This window comes from Chiloscyllium plagiosum, unplaced genomic scaffold, assembly GCF_037043375.1.
Source record: "Chiloscyllium plagiosum isolate Xiang-an unplaced genomic scaffold, Cpla_swu_hap1 HiC_scaffold_17, whole genome shotgun sequence".
NCBI classification, from domain to species: domain Eukaryota; kingdom Metazoa; phylum Chordata; class Chondrichthyes; order Orectolobiformes; family Hemiscylliidae; genus Chiloscyllium; species Chiloscyllium plagiosum.
In genome coordinates, this window is record NW_028270155.1 from 17,999,521 (window position 1) to 18,018,711 (window position 19,191).

Below are 19,191 nucleotides of genomic sequence, written 5' to 3' on the forward strand. Positions count from 1 at the left end.
TGGGATCATTGTTGGGCTCTTGCTGCTTGTGGCGTACATTAATGATTTGGACTTAAATGCATGGGGTATGATCAAGATGTTTGCAGATGACAAAGTTTGGTAAGGTGGCCAGTCGTGAGGAAGGTAGCCATAATCTCCAGGTCCTTACCAATGGATTGGTTGGCTGGGTAGAGCAGTGGCAAATGAAATCCATCGTTGAAAAATGTGAAGTTATGCACTTGGGGAGGGCTAATATGGAAGGAGATTAAATGATGAAAGGGGGAATCCTGGAAAGTACTGAAGATCAAAGAGACCTTGGTGTGCATATCCACAGATCCCTGAGGGTAGCAGGACAGCAGATAAGGTGGTGAAAGAGGCATATGGGGCACTTGTCTTCATTAGCCAAGGCATAGAATGCAAGAACAAGAAGTTATGCTGGAACTGTATAAAACATTGATTCAGCTGCAATTGGAGTAATGTGTGCAGTTCGGATCACCCATTACAGGAAGGATATGATTGTAATAGAGAGGGTGCAGAAGAGATTTACTACGGTAATGCCTGGGCTGGAGGGTCTAAGTTATAATGAAAGAATTGGATAGGCTGGGGTTGTTTGGCATGAAGCAGAGAAGGTTGAGAAGTTCATAGTGTTCTGAAAAAGGATCACTGGACTGAAAACATTAACTGTGCTTCTCGCTCCACAGATACTGCCATTCCTGCTGCATTTCTCTAGCACTTTTCAATTTTGAAGGGTGAGAGGGGACCTGATCGAGGTGTATAAGATTACGAAGGGCACAGATAGAGTAGATAGGAAGGAACATTTTCCATTAGCAAAGGGGTCATTAACTCGGGGCATAGATTTCAGGTAGGAGGAACAAGGAGAGTTGAGGTAACTTTTTTTTACTCAGGGTGGTGGGAGTGTGGAATTGTAAGGACTGTAAGGACAGTTGAGTTAGAAACTCTGGTAACACTGAAATGGTATTCAGGCATTCTCTTGCATTGTCATAGTGCCAAGGGCTATGGGCCAAAATTTAGAAAGTGGGATTAGTGTAGTCAGATCTTTGTTGACCAGTTCAGAGATGATGGGCCAAATGGCCTCCTCCTGTGCTGTAAAACCCTCTGAGGTCTATGACGGATGAAGAACTCCATTTAGCAACATAGGCTAGGACTATTTTCTTTGGGGAAGAGAAAGCTGAATGGAGGTCTAACTGAAAATCGGGAAAAACAGAAACTGTAATCATACATGAAAGGACTGAGAATGAGAAGGCACACCTTTAAAGTAATTTATAAATGAAGCTAAAGCATTATGGAAGTAAAGCTTTTCCACGCAACAGATGGTTAGGATCTGGAATGCAGTGATTGAGACTGTGGTCAAGGGAGGGACAATTGATGCTTTCAAAAGGGATTGCTATTGGGAATTATAGAATCATACTGGACAAAAAAGGCCCTTCAGCCCAGTGAGTTTATAGCTCCAATGAGTTTAACTACATTAAGTCTAAAACTAGTCCCACTTCCCAGCACGAAGCCCATAATCTTGAATATTGTGACATTTCAAGTGCACATCGAAGTACTTTTTGAAGGTCATGAGGTTTCCTGCCTCAACTACCCACCGAGGCAGTGCATTTCAGACCCCCACCAAATTCTGGGGGAAGAAATGCTTTCCTCGTATCCCCTCTCAACCTCCTGCCATTTATCTTAAAAGGGTGCTCCCTTGTTGTTCACCCTGATCTAAGGGGAACAAGTGCCTTCTATTGTCCGTGACCAAATGCCTTATAACAATATTCACCTCTACAAGGAACTTACTCAACCTTGTGTGCTCCAAAGAAAATAACTTGAGCTTATCCAGCCTCTTTTCAGAGCTAACCTGCTCCATTCCAGGGGTAACATCCTGGTGAATTTCCTCTGCATCCCCTTCAGTGCAATCACATCCCTCCTATAGTGTGCTAACTCAGAACTGAATGCAGTATTCCAGCTGTGCCCTAACCAACGTCCTGTACAGCTCCAGTGTAACCACCTGGCTCTTATATTTATGTTTTCTCGGAGTCAGTCCTCAACTGAGGAGATTCTAACTTCCTGGTTATATATCTTCTTATTTTTCCTGAATTGAGGTCTCCTGGTTATTTTTTTAAATATAGACCCCCACACCACTGCCAAACAGTGGTCATGCTTATTTATTCCCCAGCACCCATGTTGTGTGTAGAAAGAAGGATACAGCAGAACCTGGAGTGGATGGGCTCAGGAAACTGACCAAGGGTGTAGGAAACTTTATGATGTTCCATCACCAGGAAGAAAGGAAACACCCGAATGCCCAGTGACAAGCAGTGCCCTGTTCATTAAAGGGCAATGCTGTGTGATCAAAACAGTGAAGGGGAGGGCAGGGATTAAATCAAAATAGAAGCGGAGCGGGAAATACAATACTCCATACCCTGCGGTGCCCAGTTCTCCCTGAAAACCTCGAGGGGATTGATATCCCTGCTCTTATAGTCTATCCTTCTACTGGTAAAGGGAAGTGTCCCGTTTGCCTTCTTAATCATCCTGTTAACCTGTTCTGCCACCTTCAGGGATTTGGGAATGAATCAACACGCAGGCTTTCTGGGAGAAGTCAGCATGACGTGAATTGCTCATGAGGACAACTCACATTGGCCTCTCCTGCCTTGTAACTAATCTGTGATAATGCTACCTTACCATATTAATATATCCATGAGTGACTCAGCAAACTTGCCCAGCCTCCTATTAAATTTAGTTTTTTGTTGTGATTTGTCCCCTCTGTTGAGTTGGCCATTCCTGAACATATTACCCTATTTCACATTTGTCTTTAAATACCTTCCTGATGCACATCACTCTGAACAGATGGCGGTATGGTGAGGTAGGTGGTGTTTGGCCTCCTGAGCCCATCCACTCCAGGTTCTGCTGTATCCTTCTTTCTCTTTCCCTTTCATCTTCTTACTTTTTCTTTCTCTTCATCTTTTTCCTGAAAGCAGCAGAGAAGGAGTCATCATGGAGGAGGCTGGAATGGGATTTGTGGCAAAGGTGGCAAGATGATGGGTGCAATGGAGGCTCATGTTTGTGGTAGGCCTAGAGCAGGGCGATATGGGCAAGGCAGCATGGTGAACCTGGGTTGGGGACTCCTAGTGATGTTGGGCCCAAATCAGGGCCGCTTAGCGATGCCAAGCCTAGATCGGGGACCCCTAGTGGTGTCGAGCCCAAATAGGGGATTCACAATGATGTGGGGCCCTCAGCGGCTTCTAATGATGTTGGGTACGGATCAGGGACTCCTAGTGATGTCGGACCCAGATTGGGGATTCTTCGTGATGTTGAGCCCAGATCGGGGATTCATAATGATGTTGGGCCCAGATTGGGGATTCCTAGTGATTTCAGGCCTGGATCAGGGACTCCTAGCAATGTCAGATCCAGATCAGGGGTTCCTAGTAATGTCGGGCCTGGATCGGATTTCTTAGTGATATCAGACCCAGATCAGGGATTCCTGGTGACGTAGGGCCCAGATTGGGGATTCCTAGCAATGTCGGACCTAGATTGAGTATTCCTAGTGTTGTCAAGCCCGGATCGGGATTCCTAGTGATATCGGACCCAGATCGGGGACTCCTCGCGAAGTCAGCGAAAGATGCAGGGACTCCGGGGGTATCGGTCGGACCTGGAACGGGGACATGTTGCAGCTCAGAGACTGGAACAACTTACAGAAACTCTGGAGACTTTAAGAAAGCCCAGAGCCATGCTTGAACAAAAAGAACTCTAAAGTTGAACATTATTTCTTACATTTCTGCCGTTGCATGTTTCTGTCATTTGAACAGAGGATGAAGCTCTATATAAGTACCTTTTTATTCATTTTGTAATCCAAAATGGAGCTGGACTGTGGCGACAAAACACTTTGCACTGTATTTTCCCAAATACATGTGACAATAAAATCATTCATTCATTCAATCATTCAGTTAATATCAAAGTACACCCAACTGCTTTTTATGGGTAGCTCAAATCACAAACATCAATTGCATTCATAACTTTATTCAGATGTGTTGACAGTTTGGCCTTGTATTGGACTCTCATCTTCAATTCAGAATTTTCTGGTGAGAGCTTCATCCCTGAGAATGTCATTTAGATTGTCACTTTGTGATGACATCAAGGAGGCGTTGCATTGGTGGGAGTGCCGGTTTTTTTGGTTGGGCTGTTCAATCCAAGTGGGCATAATGCTGTCTTTTGCAAAGCCAGAACTGCAGGATTAAGACTTGACAGTTTTATGAACATGAACCACCTCATGTCAGTTTTAAAAGGAAGAGTAAAGATGTTGCCCTATGTTGTCCTGGCTAACATTTGTACTGTAACCAATATAGTCAAAACTGCATTTCTAATCTCATTGCTGTTTGTAGAATATTGCTACGGGCACAATTCAGCTGTCAGGTCCCTTAAAAAAGTTACTACATTTCAGAAATAATTGATTGCGTCATGCAGATGTAAAAGGTGATATTTAAATGCATGTTAATTCATCATTTATATATAGTTCTGTTGTTGAAATGCAAGTTATCCAAAGTCCAGATATTTTAGGAATCTTAAGTTGAACTAGTAATGAATATCTGACTCAATTCTCAATGCTGTGCCAAATAATCAGGTGTCCAGGCACTGAAATAAACTAAGCAAGGAGTTCAATCAAAAAGTGAAGGTTTAGATTAGATTCCCTACAGTATGGAAACAGACTCTTCGGCCCAACTGCACAGTCCAAAAATGTGCAGGTTAGATAAATTGGCCATTTTAAATTGCCCGTAGTGTTAGGGGCAGGGGTAAATGTAGGAGAATGGGTCTGGGTGGATTGCGCTTCAGCGGGTCGGTGTGGACTTGTTGGGCTGAAGCGCCTGTTTCCACACTGTAAGTAATCTAAAGTCCACACCGACCCTCCGAAGAATAACCCACCCAGATCCATTCCACTACCCTATATTTACCCATGACAAATGCAACTAACACTATGGGCACTTTAGCATAGCCAATTCACCTGACCTGCACATCTTTGGATTATGGGAGGAAACCAGAGCACCCAGAGGAAATTCACGCAGACACAGGGAGAATGTGCAAACTTCATTCAGACAGTTGCCCAGGGCTGGAATTGAAACTGGGTCCCCGGTGCTGTGAGGCATCAGTGCTAACCACTGAGCCACTGTGTTGAAGCTTTGTTTATACTGATAGAATCATTCACATATCAAACAAGAAGGGAAACGACTTCAAAATGGAAAAAATATGTCAATTCAGTTTTTTTAGCTTAAATTGCATTTTGCATTCCACTCCGCAATTTTTTTGTTTCTTTTTTTTTCCTTTTCCCCCACACTATTGCCTAACATCGATAATGCTTATTCCCCCTCCCAGCACCCATGTCGTGTGTGTGCAGGTGTGGACACAGTGAAGAACAACAAGTGTGTAAATCTTCATTTGTATTCCAACACCAGGAAGAAAGGAAACACCCAAGTGGCCAGTGACAAGCAGTGCTCTTCTCAGAGGGCAATGCTGTGTGATCAAACAGTGAAGGGGAGGGCAGGGATTAAATCAAAATAGAGTTGGAGGGGGAAATAATACTCTCCACTCCCTTCAGTGCCCACATCTCCCTGAACAGCTCAAGGGTGTTGGTAGACACCGTGTGCTCCTTCTCCAGAGACATCCGAGCTCTAACGTAACCGCGGAAGAGGGACAGGCAATTGGCCCTAATGACCCTCTACAGGGCCTGCTGCCTGGACCTGTTTATGGCCAGTTTGGCTATGCCCAGGAGCAGATCCACGAGGAGGTCCTCTGACCTACTCTCCCCGCTCCATACCGGGTGCCTGAAGATCAGGAGCATGGGACTGAAGTGCAACCAAAAACAGAGTAGAAGGTCTTTAAGAAAATCAAAAAGGGAGTGAAAACGCACACACCTCATATATACATGGTCCACGGACTCCACAGCACCCCAGAACAAGCAGTTGGGCTGGGAGTCCGTGAACCACCGCAATCCGCGGTTGCAGGGCACCGCTGCGTGCAGCACCCTCCACCCCAGATCCCCGAGAGAAAGGGGGAGGACTCCCGTGTAGACAGCCTCCACTGGGGATCTCCACTCCCGGTGGTAAATGGGCACACCAAGGCGTTCTACTCCACAATTTATCAATCAGATTGGCAGGGGTGAGGGGAAGTTCCTGAAGCTGCACAACCGGACAGAGGGGTTTCAATTTCAGGCAGGGCGTTGGGAGTAGAGGAGGAGTGGACCAGTGTGCTCTGTAGGGAACAGTCCATGTGGAACGCTGACAAGGGGAAGGAGGAGAATACGTGTCTGGTGGTGGTATCCCACTGGAGGCTGGCGGAAATGGCTGCATATGATCATTTGGAGGTGGATGCCGGTGGGTGGTGAGTGAGGACAAGGGGGATCCTGTTGCTGAAGGGCAGAAATGTGATAAGTGGATCAGACACAGCTATGGGCCCTGACAACTAATGTATATTTATTTATATATTGGATTTCTTAAGGAGGATGGGAAGTGAAAAGGATGCCGGTTGTAAGAGTAATCTGGAGATAACTGACATTGTATCATGTATGTGGGTGAGTTTGAGGTGGCAGGGGGTGAAAGTTTAAATCAAAGGAGCTGTGCAGACATACTGGATTTTTTATGAGTTAATGAGTTATTATACTTCACCATGTAGTAGGTATCGAGGGAAACTGAGAGATATATCATTGTTTTCACTTAAGGCGCTGTCGAGTGAATCGGAGAGTTGTTACAGAGAGCAGAAGGCCACTCAGTCCATCATGTCTGCACTGTCCAGAGCATAAACCCAGTGAAAAAGTCTGACGAAGAGTCACCAGACTCAAAATGTTAACTCTGTCTTCTGCCCACAGGTGCTGCCAGACCTCCTGGGCTTCTTCAGCAATTTCAATCTTTGTTCAAGAAGACGCAGTAATACTTGGAAATGAATGTGCTGGAGCACAGTTCTGAGGTAACCTCATAGAGGTTTATAAAATCATGAGGGGCAAGGATAGGGTGAATAGCCAAGGCCTTTCCCAAGATTGGGGGAATCCAAAATTAGAGGGCATAGGTTTAAAGTGAGAGGGGAAAGATTTAAAAGTGACCTAAGGGACAGCTTTTTCACATAGTGGGTGGTGCATGTATGGAATGAGCTGCCAGAGGAAGTGGAGGCTGGTACAATTACGTTTAAAAGTCTGAGGTCACACGACACCAATTGATAGTCCAACAGGTTTACTTGAACTCACAGACTTTTGGAGCGCTGCTCCTTCGTCAGGTCAAACTTCAGCTGACAAAGGGGCAGTGCTTTCAAATAAACCTGTTGGACTATAACCTGGTGCCGTGTGACCTCAGACTTTGTCCACCCCAGTCCAACACCGGCACCTTCACATCATGGCTAACACTTAAAAGACATCTGAATGGGTATATGAACAGGAAGGTTTTGGAAAGATGTGGACTAAACACCGGCAAATGGGACTAGATTAATTTGGGATATCTGGTCGGCATGGACGAGTTGGACCGAAGAGTCTGTTTCCGTGCTGAACATCTCTATGATTCTAAGTTGGACCGGCGTGCATAATTCCGAAGTTTACTGCTTTGTCCTTTTGGGTAGGTATTTTAAAACTGAGTGCCTTACACTCTCCTGTGTAACCCTGCACACCGTTTCTATTGAGTCGTCAAAATCCTTATGGAATGTCTCCACTGAACCTGATTAAAACAATGACTACAGATGCTGGAAACCAGATTCTGGAGTAGTGGTGCTGGAAGAGCACAGCAGTTCAGGCAGCATCCGAGGAGCAGTAAAATCATGATCCATAATCCAGAATCCACTGAACCCGACCCCGGGGGAGAGAGATGGTTACATCTCCTTGGGAGAGTGATAGCAGTGCTTCTGGCTATAGTGTGTGTGCGTGCGTTTTCCCCTGGGGGGGTGGATGTGTGAAGTTTGAAATTAAGTGTGGGCTCTGGAAGTTTTTGTGTGTTGAAGTAGGAACTGCATTGTGGGGGCCATGAGGATGGCTCGCTAGGAGATGGCGCTGTCTAGCTGCTGGGAGCTGGGGCAAAGTTTGGAAGGAGACTGTGTGCGAGAGAGAGACAGAGCTCTGAGTCCGTCTTGAAGCTGATGCAGAGTGGGCTGTGGGTGGTGGTGTTTAAAGAGGGAGGGGGGGTGGTGGAAATGATTTAGAGACACCTCCAGCTTCCCCACCCCCCCCCCCTTGCCTTGCCTTCCCCATTGAACCCCCCCCCCAGTCCCCTCCAGCGATGATGATGATGATGATGATGAGTGACAAAGAAGCGGCTGCTCCGCGCTCCAGGAAACACCGGCTGATGGCAGCTCTCGGCTCCGGGGAGGAGAGCCCCTCGGCCGGCTCCGCCCGCCTGCACTGCTTCATCTGCGGCGGCTGCATCAGCGCCGGCCGGGAGCAGCGGCTCCAAGTGCGGGCAGCGGGCTGCCCGGAGTCGCCCTACTTCCCGTTCCTGCTGCAGCAGGAGCCCGCTCCCGGAGCGCGGCCGGTCACCGCTGAGGGCTGGGTGCAGGTCTGCTCGGTGTGCCGCTGCTTCCTGGGCGAGCAGTGGGAGTCCTTCGAGCGCTCCCGCACCCCGGTCGACAAGCGCATGTACTGGCTCAAGAGACCGCACCAGTGCGACAGCCGCGCCGCGCCCCAGGAGTGGAACCCCAGCTACCAGCCCGAAGCCTGCAGCGCGGCGCACGGCAGCAAGGAGGCGCCCGACACCTCTGTCTCCTCCCTGTCTGACCAGGAGCTCACTGACCAGGAGCTGGAGGAGACCAGCCCTCCTGGCACCGTCGCCCCCTCCACCCGGGCAGGGCAACCCCCCTCGCCCGCCGACCCCCCCTGGGACGGGCGCCGGACCCCACCGGGGGAGGGAGGAGCGGGGCGCACCGACCCCGGGGACGGGCTCCCCGGACCGCAGGACTCAGTCGGCGCCGCCTCCAGGTCCGGGGTTGCCCCCCGCCGCCCGGCCTGCTTCGTGTGCGGCGGCGCGCTCCCCCGGGACGCCCGGCACCGGGTCCACGTCCAGAAGCAGGAGGGCGCCCCCAGCGAGAGACCCTTCTTCCCCTTCCTGTGGCTCCACAGCCCGCCACCTGGCGCGTGCCCCCTGAGCCCTGGGGGCAGCACCCTGGTGTGCACCTTCTGCCACACGTCGCTCATGCAGCAGTGGAGGGGCTTCGAGTTGGCCAATGTGCCCGTCCTGCAGAGGCTCTACGTGGTGCCCTTGAACACCAGTGTCTTGGGCACAGCACCAAGAAGCCCCCCAGGCGAGAGGGAGCCCACTGCCGGTAGGAAGACACCAGGACAGGAGTGCTACCTGTGCGGCCAGGACTGTACCAGAGATGCCAAGGCTATCCTGTCCAGGAGCATCAACGATGGTGGTGGTAGCAGTGCCCGGGATGGCCCCATGTACTTTCCATTCATTCGCCTCCTGCCACATCCCCCGCACTCCCCAGCGATGAGTGAGAGCGGGGAGGTCCGATGCTGCAAGGATTGCCATGTTGTGTTGAAGGACATGTGGGGGGTCTACACCGCGACCGGGCGGGAGGAGCTGATCTCGAGCACCCAGGCCTTTCTTGCCCGGTACCTGCAGATGAACGGCTCCGCTGTCCACTCCTGCCCTAACCCGGTGAGCTGCCAGACCCTGAGGGGGGCACGGGTGACAGTCTGCCTGCTGTGCGGAGTGGAGCTGGAATCGGGCCGGGAGTTCCAGCTGAACGTCGATCCTCCGGGCCGCCACAGCCAACGCGAGCCCTTCTTCCCTTTCCTGGCTAGCCGCCCACGCGCCACCCCAGTCCGGCCCGTTGACTCGACCGGCCCGGCGTCTGCCTGCGTCTTATGTTACCATGACCTCCTTGAGCAGTGGTGGAGGGGGAAGAACACTCAACATCCCAGCAGCCCCTGGTCCCGGCAGTACAAGGTGGACACCTTTGTCTGCTTCTTCTGCAGGCAGGAGAGAAAGCGTCACCTCGGTCTGAAAGCCATCACAGTAAACCGACTCCCTGTTTTCCTCCACGCTCCTCGAGTGGCCGAAACTCTCATGGTGGACGATGGCGAGCAGTTGACAATCGGAACATGTGAGGATTGCAGGGCTATGGTACTGGCTGGAAGCAACTTCAAACAAGGAATGCACACAGATTCATTGTCACCGCCCAGTCACGTGAAGGTAAACCATTTACTTCTCTTTCACTGTGATCCCAGGTATATTTGCAGCTGATTTGTGCTGTCACTTTGTAGTTGAACAGACTTTTTTTTTGCTCGTTTACATTACACAACATTAAATTTGGCTGCTGTATGTCATGATTTCCAAAATCAGGCTAGTTTATAACAGGTAATGTTTTCATGACGTTTGTGAGAGACCGGTTGCTCAGGAGCATTTGGTTAATGATACCCTTTTGAATGACTTCTCGAGAACTCTGTACTCGAGTAAAACTCAAAAAGATCAAACCCAGCATTGCAATGAGGTGGCTTCCATCACACTCAGAGGTGTACGTGCTCGATATAAGACACTTGATTGCTCTGAAGTAGAACTGGAGGTTAATGATTTTATCTGATGCTCTGTCCCTTCAACACAACAAACCTCTTTTTTTGTCATTGATCCAGGGGAATCCAGGACAAATCAGACTTGATTTTCACTCCATTTTCCTCCAATGTTTAACATTAAGAAAAGGAATTTTAAAAGAACAAATCGATTTTGCCAAACATAGTTTGCGAGTTGCCGAGGTGTCATGCAAGGAGTTAAGTGTAGAGCCTTTTCCCAGGCATCGTTTTATCAAGAAGCGTGTCCTAAGTGCTGCAGCCTTGTAGAAGGTTTGTTCTGTCATAAGATCTTTAGATCCGATGTTGTTTTCAAAGTGCTCAGATGATTAGTGATCTGTGAATTTCAGGCAAACTGATCTTTCCCTTATTAAAGTAATTTGACAACGGTTGGTACCTTACTGATGGGACAGATGCTAAGTTGGTGCTGATTGGTTGTCACCTTTATGCCCTTGCTGCACCTGTTTTGGCACTTGCAGGGGAATGTCCCTGTCTACCTCTATCTTCGAGCGGCCATGCATGTTGAGTTGTGGGAGCAGCTGTGCATTATTTTGACTTGATACTGCAACGTTTCAAGTTATCACTGGGACAGCAGCAATGCGGGACATGTGAAGTTTTCGCACCGCCACACTGCTGGCTTGTGTTTACTATTTGTGGATGCTTCAGCAAAATGGGTGCATGCGATTTCTGTTAGAAGTCCACTGGAAAATACCCAGTGAAAAAGAGGTGCTACTCTTCTCAATCGAGTTGTATCTGAGGAGAATGTTCTGACTTGGTGATGCAAATTATTGGCAGCTTAGGTTAAATCTCAAAAGGTGAATTCAGAGAGTTGTACAAAATAGGGGATTTTGAGTGTCAGGGTGATTTTTTTATTGTTCCAGTGATAAGCTGTATAAATCTGGCTGCAGTGAAGTACTGTGTCACATGCAAGTGGGATTTTCACAATTCGCAGTGTTGACTGGACTCCAATTTCCTTCATTGTGTCTAAGTGCTTGGCAAATCTATTGTTTGTGAAACACATTTTCCCAGAAAGGATGTGGTTCTTTCAAACTGGAAAAATGCGCTTTCTTTCACACTGGGCATGTACATTTTGAGAATCTGTATCACTGCTACTGTGCACCCCCTCCTTCTGTGCAAGGTCACCTTTACCCTGTCATGCAGTTTCAGATGAGATGCACTGAGCCAGGCTGTAGTTAAATGGTCCATCTTGGAGCAATTGATCATTGCACTTAAGAGGAAAGCAGAGTTTTTGCAAACAAACTTAAACTTGCACAGTAGTAGAGCATGCTGTGTATAAAGGTTTATTCATCTTTTGTGAATGTTTAAAGTTGGAAATGTTTTCCTTGTTTCTGCAGTTACTTCACCCTAATCCTTTCCTCAGGCTGCTTGATAGTTTGTGACAGTCTCCACTGGTTTTCTGTAAGGCTTTTATTTGAAATCTGCACAGAAACAACACAGTCCATTGAATAAACAGCGTCGCTCTGTGAAGGCATCTTTTAAATATTTCACTCATGACTGACCGGCTCTGCCTCTCCCCATCTGTTCAGTATCTTCTCTACTGGTTGTGTTTTAACAAGTTAAACTTGCACCGTTCTAATTGTACAGTTAAACAACTTGGGGCCAAAAACAAGGATAGGGATGACACTAAAGTTTGAATTACATTGGAATGAGAGGAGGCCATTCAGCCTAACAAACGTCTTCTTCCGCAATTGGATCAGGGTTGATCTGCCCATTAGATTAATTTTGCCTGCCTTCACTCCATATCCCTTGCCTAACAAGTTCTGTCACCTCATTCTTGAAAACATCAACGGTAGTTTGTGGTAAAAGAGTCCTGGATTTACTGCTTTTTCGAGGGGAGAAAAAAATGCTTCCTCATTACGCTCCACAATATCCCATCCCTAAAGTAAGATCATGCTCCTTTGCTCTTGATTTCCATCAGAGGAATTATTTTCTTCGTACTTTGTTGAATCCTTCTAAAAATTTATGTCCTTCAATCAGATTAAACCTATTAATCTTGTAATACTAAATATAAGCAACTACAAACCAAGTTTATGCACTCCGTCCTCGTAATCTATCCTTCTAAACCCCAGTATAATTCTGGTGTATCTGTGCTACACTCCACAATAGACATTTCATAGAATTCCTACAAGGGTGGAAGCTGACCATTCGGCCCATCGAGTCTGCAAGTTTTTGGCCCCAAGTTGTTTAATTGACCTTCCCATCCAAACCCTCTCCCCTATAACCCTGCATTTCCCAATTCATCCTACACATCCCTAAACACCACGGGGAAATTTAGCATGTGCAGCCCACCTAACATCTTTGGACTGTGCAAGGAAACCCACACAGACACGGGGAGAGTGTGCAAACTCCACACAGGCAGCCACCCGAGTCTGGAATCGAACCTGGATCCCTGGTGCTGTGAGGCAGCAGTGCTAACCACTGAGCCATTGTGGTTGCAGACACTTGTAAGCCACTTGCAGAGTTGTGGTAACTAAAACTGAAATACTGCCCAAGTATCTATAAACCCTCCCCTCCCTATGAAGCAGCTTCTTGAGGTAAAGGCCAATATTCAATAAGCTTTTCTGGTTACATTACTTACCTGACCATTCACTTTAAATACTGATGTGACCGAAAGGAAGACTAGCACTGGGGTGTCCTTTTGGCCAAAAGGGTAGGATTCTAATTTATGACAGACTTCCACATTCTCAGCAGGGTAGCCTGAAGATCTCGAAGTGGAAAGCTTAGAGAATTTGCCTAGGTTCCCAACCATATCTAACACTGCCACCCATGCTGATATCTGCTAACTCAGCACAGAGTGGGGACTGAACGCAGGACCTTACTCTACATGCATCATCAGTAACATAGCACATGGTGTCATTACACTGTGCCTCATGGATGCCTGTCATTTTGCTTGATTTGAAGAAAACTTTGGGGAAGTTTTCTTTTGCGGGTGGGGCTGGTATGTGGAATTAGTGAAAGTCCTGGATGGAATGGCGGCGTTCCATGGATGGGAGAAGGGAAAAGGTATAAAATAACGACAAGATCTGAAGCATGTACTGTAATTCTGGTCTGTCCTTCAGGGTGCAGTGCTGAAATTCACCACTGCTGACTAGAGATGTACATTCCAGATGTGTAGTCTTGTCTTCCACATTACTGAACCCCAGGAGTCGGGAAACAGCTGGGAACAATTATAAACAAGGCATCAGTTATGCAATGATTGTCTGATTGCAGGCTTTGCTTATTTGATTTTTAACATAATTGCAAATGTGCACTGCTGTCTTTTTGAAACAGTAGTCCCTTATAAGATTACAGAACTGCGCCCTCCAGTGCTTCTCCTTGTGATTGCACTTACACTGGGATCTGAAGTGGTGGGAGCAGTGATGGATATATGGCAGTACAACATTTTTGTGCTGAGTATTCTTAAAAGAAAAGAAAACGTACTGCTGAATTTGCAGAATTACTGCTGTGCTTTGTTTTTCTAAATATGCTTTTAAAGTGCATTAAAAAGGAACCTATTATGCCCGTGTTGTGCCATTTCCTCTGAGGAAGACATTACTGACTGCACGACCTACTCACTCCAATGCGCTGGAATACTCTAGACAGTATTTCAGGAGATTTTCAGCTTGTAGTTGTACCCACTTTTCCATTGATGTGAAGGTGTTCATTGGAGTAAATTTGTCCCTGTAATTTCAGAGATTAATCAGCACACTGAAGGCTTGAGATACCACACTGTCTTGCAGGAACCTTTCATACATTGGCTTAACCTAAACCACACTTTTGTACCAATTCCCCATCAGCGTTGACACGTTGTGGCTTCTCAGTTGCTTTCTGCAGCCATTTCAGTATTTCTTAGCAGTGCCTCTTCTGTTTCGATAAGGAGAGTTTAATCCTGTCATTCATTCTTGATTTGTCTCAATGTTAAATGGCAGTGCCCTCTAATCGTGTGGTTTGATGTCACATCATGAATTTGGGCTTGAGACAGACTGCCTTATAATCAACCAGTATTGGAAATATCTTCAGGCTGAGGTTTCTAAGTGATGTTCCTTACTGTACATTAATACTAAATACTCCATTCCTGGTAATCTTAAATATACCAGGATGTGACCTTATTCCTTGAGGTTTATGTATATTTATGTTCATATACTGTCTGGACAGTCTCAAGTTCTAGTGTGTAGTGTTCCTGTATTTTTGCAGAGTGTTATAACTCTGCCCACTCTTTGCCATTTATACGCAATGATGTGTAGCTCTGTGACATCACAAGATTGCTCCAGGGTCTTCATGTGTTCACACAGCAGGTGACAGCCAAGGCTCACCATGTAGAAGTCTCACCCTGAGGTCAGAGTGTATAGGTTCATGCTCACACTCTGAGACCTTTTCAACAACATGTTGACCTGAGGCATGGTTAACCTTCTCAGGTGGATTGAAAATATTTGGTGGCACCATTCTCCCCCTGCTCTTCCCAGTGTCCTGCCAAGTATTTATCCTTCTCTCAACAGCACTAAAACATATGATACTGTGGGACCTGTGCTCAAATTGTCTGCTACATTTCCCACGTTACAGCCATTGGATGTAAAATGCAGTGGGAGGTCCAGAGGATTTATGTCGCTACATAAATGCAAGATCTGTCCTTCTTTTGACTCCTTATGTCTGCAGAGAGTGCTTTGAGTTTTACTCTGCTTAAGGGAGATTTAGTTGTTTGAGGGAAGGTTATTGGTAATGGAGCAATTTGAATCATAGAGTCACAGAGATGTACAGCATGGAAACAGACCCTTTGGTCCAACCTGCCCATGCTGACCAGTTATCGCAACCCAATCTAGTCCCACCTGCCAGCACCCGGCCCATGAAGTAAGAAGTTTATTGGAATGGAAAATATGCTGGATTCATTGTGGCTTTTTCTGCAGAGCGCTGATACTAATTCACAAAATAAGCACGGTGATAAGATCAAAGTGTAATTACCATCTCTGCTCTTTTATCTCATCAAAGTCAAAAATCAAATGACACAGGGTCATAGTCCAACAGGTTTATTTGAAACCACAAGCTTTCGGAGCCCCCGCTCCTTCCTCAGACAGCTAGTGAGAGAGGATACATCGAGCACAGGATTTATAAGTTTAAGTATAAGTAAAAGATGCAAATGTATTGAATAAACCTCTAGATGTTACAAGATGATTAGGGGGTTAGATAGGGTCGACAGTATGAACCTTTTCCCGCGTATTGAGTCGGGTATTACAAGGGGGCATAGCTTTAAATTAAGGGGGGGTAGATATAGGACTGATGTTAGGGGTAGGTTCTTCACTCAGCGAGTCGTTAGTTCATGGAATGCCCTGCCAGTAACAGTGGTGGACTCTCCCTCTTTATGGGCATTTAAGAGGGCATTGGATAGGTATATGGAGGATAGTGGGTTAGTGTAGTTTAGGTGGGCTTGGATCGGCGCAACATCGAGGGCCCAAGGGCCTGTACTGCGCTGTATTCTTCTATGTTCTATGTTCTATGTTCTATGTTAATCAGTTAGAATGGAGATGCAGGTTTCGATTGATTAATATGTAAATCCTAGAATTTCTTTCAAGTCACTGTCCCAAGATATCTTAAGGTTTTATCAGTATGAAAGATTTGACATCTAGGGTCAGAGAATGCATTTTGTGTGTGAGGTCTTGCTTCTATATCACGGCACTTTTGTCATTGTGAATTGAGGCAATAAAATACGTTTTGCCTTCAAATGTCTCGCTTGATTTCAGCCTGGGGAGTTTGGACGAGTAGTGTGTTCTCTGAGGGTTTTTCAATCACTGTTTCAATTCCTTGCGTGGGAGCAATGGAGAATTGCTCGAATATCTACTGCTGATTCTGAAAGTCGTAAGTTCACATCCCACATAGTCTCAAACTAGTCGTCCAGCCTAGCATTTCAGCAAGCCTTGAGGGAGTACTGCAGTGCCAGAAATACTGTCTTTCAATTGAGATGTCAAACACCATAGCGAGCACAGGGTAAATAGGTCGACTGGAAGGAGGCTTGTTACTGACAGAATAGTTATACCTGCACCTCTGGTGGACTGATCATGATCAGCCAGACATTAGTTTGCACGGCCCGGAATGTCTTATTGAATTATTGAATATCTTCAATGAACATAATGGATACATGGGAACAATTTAACATTTGAAACTGAAATTTCAGATTCACTTGAGGCTTGTGGTCTCATTTGCACCTCTTGATTTGATTGCCGCCTTGTAATCATTCCCAGATAGAAATATCCCTGCTTTCTTTCATACCTCTATGTATGTTCTAAATTAACTTCCTAGAAGGTGAAGTGAATAACACTGTGATTGAATAAAAATGAATGGCAGCTACCCTGCTGGGCGTGTACCCCCAGTGGGATAAGGCGTACAGATGTTCAGTTGCTTATATAAATACGGGAAGCCACTAAGTGGATAATATGCTGAGCAGACAGGTCTACCATGATATCAAGGCAAGCTCCTCCTAGAACCATGGGTGGGCCATTCAGCCCTTTGAGTTTGCTCCATCGTTCCGAAAAATCATGGCTGATGTCAGCCTCCATTCCCCTTAGCTGCCTTGGCTCTATATCCCTCGATAGCGTTTTATTCGGTAAAGGTCGAAAAGTGTGGCGCTGGAAAAGCACAGCAGGCCAGGCTGCATCCAAGGAGCAGGAGAATCAGCGTTTCGGGCATAAGACCTTCTGAAACATCAATTCTTCTGCTGCTCAGATGCTGCCTGACATGCTGTGCTTTTCCAGCGCCACACTTTTCGACCATGGTATGCTTTCCTTTATTGGTCAGAGTATTGAGTACAGGAGTTGGGAGGTCATGTTGCGGCTGTACAGGATATTAGTTAGGCCATGTTGGAATATTGCAATTCTGGTCTCCTTCCTATCAGAAAGATATTGTGAAACTTGAAAGGGTTCAGAAAAGATTTACATGGATTTTGCCAGGGTTGGAGGATTTGTGCTATAGGGGGAGGCTGAACAGGCTCAGGCTGTGTTCCCTAGAATGTTGAATGCTAATGGGTGACTTTGGAGGTTTATAAAATCATGAGGGGCATGGATAGGATAAATAGACAGTCTTTTCCCCGGGGTTGGGAAGTCCAGAACTAAAGGGCATAGGTTTAAGATGAGAGGGGAAAGATATAAAAGATACCTAAGAGGCAACTTTTTCGCACAGAGGGTGGTACGTGTATGGAATGAGCTGCCAGAGGAAGTGGTGGAGGCTGGTACAATTACAACATTTTAAAAGGCATCTGGATGGATATATGAATAGGAAGGGTTTGGAGGGATATGGGCCAGGTGTTGGTGGGTGGGACTAGATTGGGTTAGGATATCTGGTCGGCATGGGCAAGTTGGACCGAAGGGTCTGTTTCCATGCTGTACATCTCTATGACTCTATCTGCAGTCCTTACTTTCTCCTTTTTTTCGGTAAGGCTCCTGAGTCCTGAAAGCTCAAAAGATCTAGCGTCTTTGGGAGAGAATTTCAATGATCTTTGAAAGATTTGCTTAGCTCAAATTTTAAGATGATGTCGCCTTGTTGTCAATTTTCTGATCTGAGGAAGTAATTCCTTCATTTTGTCCGACTTAATCCTTTTAACATTTTAAATATTTTGGTCTGGCCATGTCTAAACTTCCTCTGGTTTATGTTTATTGCAAGTAATCCCATCGATTTGGGGTTAGAGAGATATCTGACCTCCCTGTCACTGGACTAGTAATCGTGAACCCCAGGCTAATGTTCTGGGGCATGCATTTGTACCCCAACCTGCCAGTTGCTGAGACTTGAGTTCAGTTTATAAAAATCTGATTGTTGTGGAAACCCATCTGGTTCCCGAATGTTCATTTGTGAAGGAAATCTACCAATTTTACCCACTCTGGTCTACACGTGACTCTAAGCCCACAGTAATGTGGTTGTCTCTTAACTGCCCTGTAGGCAATTATGGATGAGCCAGCAATGCTCACATCCCATGAATGGATAAAAGCAAACACTGCATTCTTTGATGTGGCATCACAGTAGGGGCTGTGTTAAAATTGTTCTGAGCTCTCGGTGCCCTCAGGACTATAAGTCAGTTTGAATCAACACATTGGGCCTGGGAGGGAAGGTAGAGGAAGCAATGGTGAAACATCCAGTCAATTGGTCTTTGATTCCCTGTCCATTTTCTGTGCTTTCACGCTTTGTTGGCACACTGTTGAGCTATGTCTTAAATTGAATCTTTAATCTGTCTCTTCCTTTTTGAATTTATTTATAATCTACCTCTGTGCTTTGTACAGCCTGGTGTATTTGCCATCTGAATAGAAGCGGGAAAGAGAAGAACCCCATGGAAAATAAGAATCTTAATGCGATTAAAAAAACACACAGCTCGTTAAAAGAAGCAATGCAAAGTAACAAGGCCGTTAAAAACTGCAGAAACACCACGCCGGTCCATAGAGAAACAGAATTGAAAAGTGGAGAAATTACATTAAAGTGGGACAATAGCTTGCTTACTTTGTCCAGGTCTGAGATTCATGGCACAAAAAGAATACCAGAATCCCACAAAGTCCAAAAAAGATTCTAAAAGAATGATATCGGTGCTAAGTGGAAAGATAGACCAGGTTGAAAATAGAAAAGAGATCTTTCAAACTTTGAGGAGCATTTTGGAATAGACGTTAAAAATATATTTTCTGTGAACAATATTCTGAATATATATTCTGAGAACAATG

At 46.1% G+C, this 19,191-nt stretch overlaps 1 protein-coding gene across 3 annotated transcripts in view; it reads left to right on the forward strand.

Moving 5' to 3' along the window:
* Nucleotides 1–8,234: 8,234 nt before the first annotated feature.
* gse1b (Gse1 coiled-coil protein b) overlaps nucleotides 8,235–19,191 on the forward strand; it is a 693,846-nt gene continuing 682,889 nt past the window's right edge. For 2 of the 3 annotated variants that reach the window (XM_043706595.2, XM_043706598.2), the window contains exon 1: nucleotides 8,238–10,136. In XM_043706595.2, coding sequence (XP_043562530.2) covers nucleotides 8,238–10,136 — 1,899 coding nt within the window. Of the gene's footprint in view, nucleotides 10,137–19,191 lie in introns of all 3 variants that reach the window. The other variant, XM_043706596.2, reaches the window with a different exon arrangement.